Source organism: Gekko japonicus, unplaced genomic scaffold (assembly GCF_001447785.1).
Source record: "Gekko japonicus isolate JY-2015 unplaced genomic scaffold, Gekko_japonicus_V1.1 scaffold5209, whole genome shotgun sequence".
Classification (NCBI taxonomy): domain Eukaryota; kingdom Metazoa; phylum Chordata; class Lepidosauria; order Squamata; family Gekkonidae; genus Gekko; species Gekko japonicus.
Window position 1 is genome coordinate 14 of NW_015171047.1, and position 3,435 is coordinate 3,448.

The 3,435-nt window shown below is 41.2% G+C and overlaps 1 protein-coding gene across 1 annotated transcript; it reads left to right on the forward strand.

Annotated features, from left to right (window-relative positions):
• Positions 1 to 408: 408 nt before the first annotated feature.
• Positions 409 to 2,174, forward strand: LOC107117015 (vomeronasal type-2 receptor 26-like; the record flags this gene model as incomplete). The annotated part of the gene is made up of 2 exons (XM_015419047.1): positions 409 to 1,112; positions 2,160 to 2,174. Coding segments are annotated over 2 exons (719 nt in total), but the record flags the coding sequence as incomplete, so codon positions are not given.
• Positions 2,175 to 3,435: the final 1,261 nt, after the last annotated feature.

The window sequence follows — 3,435 nt, forward strand, 5'->3', positions numbered from 1 at the left end:
CGATGTAGAGTCCTCCACAATGTGCCCTGCATGATAACGTCACTTCCGGGTGATGTCATAAGATCGGGAACATTGGCATGAACACTGCACTTTGGGGGCTGGCAGATCGAGGGCCCTGAAAGTGGGGGATTGGGAAGCCTACACATGCCTAAAAGGTAATAATTAAAAAGAATATAAGCTGCCTCAGACCCCAGCTTCAGTCACATCACTTTTGGAGGCAGCATGGGGGGGAAGAGCAAAAAAATATGTACATCCTTCCTTAACTCTTGGGCTTGCTTTACCCTGTACTGCACTGCAACCTGGATAGCACAGAAAAAAACTTTATGCCAAGACAAACTGCACTATCTATTTGACTGGTGGTAGATCTGAGGACTGGATATTTTAATGACGCTAATACGTTCTTTTCAGATGCAAGTCATTGTCAAAAGTGTCCAAAAGATCAGCATCCAAATAAGACCCGAGACCAATGTGTTCCCAAATATATAACCTTCCTGTCCTACGAGGAACCTTTGGGGATCATCTTAAATATCCTTACACTTTTCTTCACCTTAATTACAAGTTTGGTTTTGGGAATCTTCATTAAATACTTTGGCACTCCAGTAGTCAAAGCCAACAATCGGGACCTCTCCTACATTCTCCTCATCTCTCTCATGCTTTCCTTTCTCTCCTCTTTGCTATTCATTGGTGAGCCAAGGCAAGTCACCTGCCTTCTCCGACAAACTGCCTTCAGCATCATCTTCTCCGTTGCCGTCTCTTCGGTGTTGGCCAAAACGGTCACTGTGGTGGTGGCCTTCATGGCCTCCAAGCCTGGGAGCAGGATGAGGAAATGGCTGGGGAAGAGCTTGGCTAACTTCATTGTATACTCGTGTTCCAGCATTCAAGTGGGCATCTGCACTCTCTGGCTGGGCATCTCTCCCCCCTTCCCAGACTCTGACATGCACTCCCAGACTGGACAGATCATACTGCAGTGTAACGAAGGGTCTGTCACTATGTTTTATACTGCCCTTGGCTACATGGGCTTTCTGGCTGCCATCTGCTTCACTGTGGCTTTCCTAGCCCGGAAGCTGCCTGGGGCATTCAATGAAGCCAAGCTGATCACCTTCAGCATGTTGGTGTTCTGCAGTGTTTGGGTGTCCTTTGTGCCCACCTACCTGAGCACTAAGGGGAAATACATGGTGGCTGTGCAGATCTTCTCTATCTTGGCCTCCAGTTTGGGCTTACTGGGCTGCATCTTTCTTCCCAAATGCTTCATTATTATACTGAGGCCTCATCTGAATACCAAGGAACAACTAATTGTGAAACATGAAGATGTCATCTGATTTTGAGTCTTTTTAAAAATTTGATAATATTTGTGTTTTATGCCCTAATGAAGCCAATATACTTGTCTTTGCACGCTTTGAGGTGTTACAAGGGTTCCCATTCCCCAGGTGGTGCCTGCAGATCTCCTGCTATTACAACTGAACTCCAAGCGACAGAGGTCAGGTCACCTAGAAAAAATGTTGCTTTGGAAGTTTTGTGGGACATTCCTGGAGATTTAGGAGCATTCCTTGGGAAGGGTGGAGTTTAGGGAGGGAGAGAAGCCCCATGGGGTGCAATGTCATGTCCTATGATGTCAATCCAAGTGAAAGGTCAGATCTTTTAACCCCTCTCTTTATTTTGAGATCAATTCCTCCCACCAAAATTTGATTTTTCAGTTTAAATGTCCTGCATCGTCTCACCCATCATATAAAGCCCTCTCACAATTGGCCAGGTTCTTCCTCAATGTCCTTCTCTCAGTCCTCAATCACCCTCCAAACTGTCTCAGGCACTTAACAATCAGGTTTTCCTAGTTACCATAGGAAAAGTGGAACTCTTAGTGCCTCCACTGTTTGTAGCTGCTCTAGGACTTCCATTTCTCATAGGCTCTATGCCACGAGAGGGGGGGGGTTGATCCGGGTAGTTTGGAGAATTCTGGGAGAACGCCAGGTCCCACTTGCGGGGTGGCAGCCCTAGGTAGCCATATTGATATGCTCAGGAAATATGGAGAAAGGTTTTTACTAAGGTTAGCAAAAACATTCCTGTTAATACTCAACCAGAGCCCTGCCTAGCTCTTTTAGGTATCAATACAATTTTCCAAAATGACAAAAATTATCAGGAAGTTGTATGTTCTCTCTGAACAGCAGCAAGACAAATAACCTAGAAAACAAACCCATTTTTCAGTTTAGATATTTGATGTTCAAGAGTATGTCAGTTGGCACTGATTGAAGCATTAAGCCAGATAATATATTTAAATTTTGGAGTCCGTTATTGAGTTATGATAACCACAGACCTGAAGTCACCTTGTCACTACAACAAACTTGCTGTGTTTGGTGTGCGATATTTTAAAGAATACAATATTGTTCTAGCAAACCTGTATTATTGTAACAACACACAATAGCATTAACAAGAGGTCTCTTTGATGGTTGTTTGCATGGATATTACCTGTTCTATTATAGGCAAAATGTTTTCCTCAAAATATATTTGTAACTGTTTACCATCTGTTAATAGAATTTAGAAAAGCAAGAAAAATCAGCCCAATGTAGAGTGTATTGTAATAAAATTTACTTATCATTTTCTTATTACTTGCTTATTTCCTGTTTGTATGTTACAACTGCTGTATTGTCTTATACTGAGGCAGAGAAGAAAAAAGGGGAAAAAACTGAACCTAAACCTAGAATTCAGAACCTAAAAAGGTTAGTCAGGAATAGAAAAGGGCCAACTCTAAAAATCTAATCATAAAATATACAAAAATATATATGTGTGTTTATTCAACATAAATTAAAATAACAAACAAGGGCCCATTCATACCTCATATAAAACTATAAAAACATACAAGGGCTAATAAGATAGACCTAATAAGATAGATCTAACGCGTTTCGGCCTTTACAGGCCTTCTTCAAAGGTCTAATACATACAGAACATATTGGCTGATGTGCAAAAATACATACAATTCTACATATACAAAATATGGAATAAAGACCAGAAATCAATTGTTCCAAAGTTTTACCACTGGGCAAGGAAAAGAAATACAGAAATACAAATGAATCCTCCGGTGAAATCACATGTCCAGTGGTACTTCTCTCTGGTCAACTGTATATTCATTTAAGGTTGTACAGCCAAATGTTCCAAATAAAATGTTCCTTAGGTTAAAAGCAGTGTTGATCAAAAAGGTTACAAGGGTTCCCATTCTCCAGGTGGTGCCTGCAGATCTCCTGCTATTACAGCTGATCTCCAAGTGACAGAGATCAGTTCACCTGGAGAAAATGTTCCTTTGGAAGCTTTGTGGGACATTCCTGGAGATTTAGAAGAAGAAGAAGAAGAGATTGGATTTATACCCTTCACTACTCAAAGGTGTCTAAGATATAAGGTGTTGTTAAAATGGTATACTGAAGATGAAACTGTTAAAGAACAAATGTT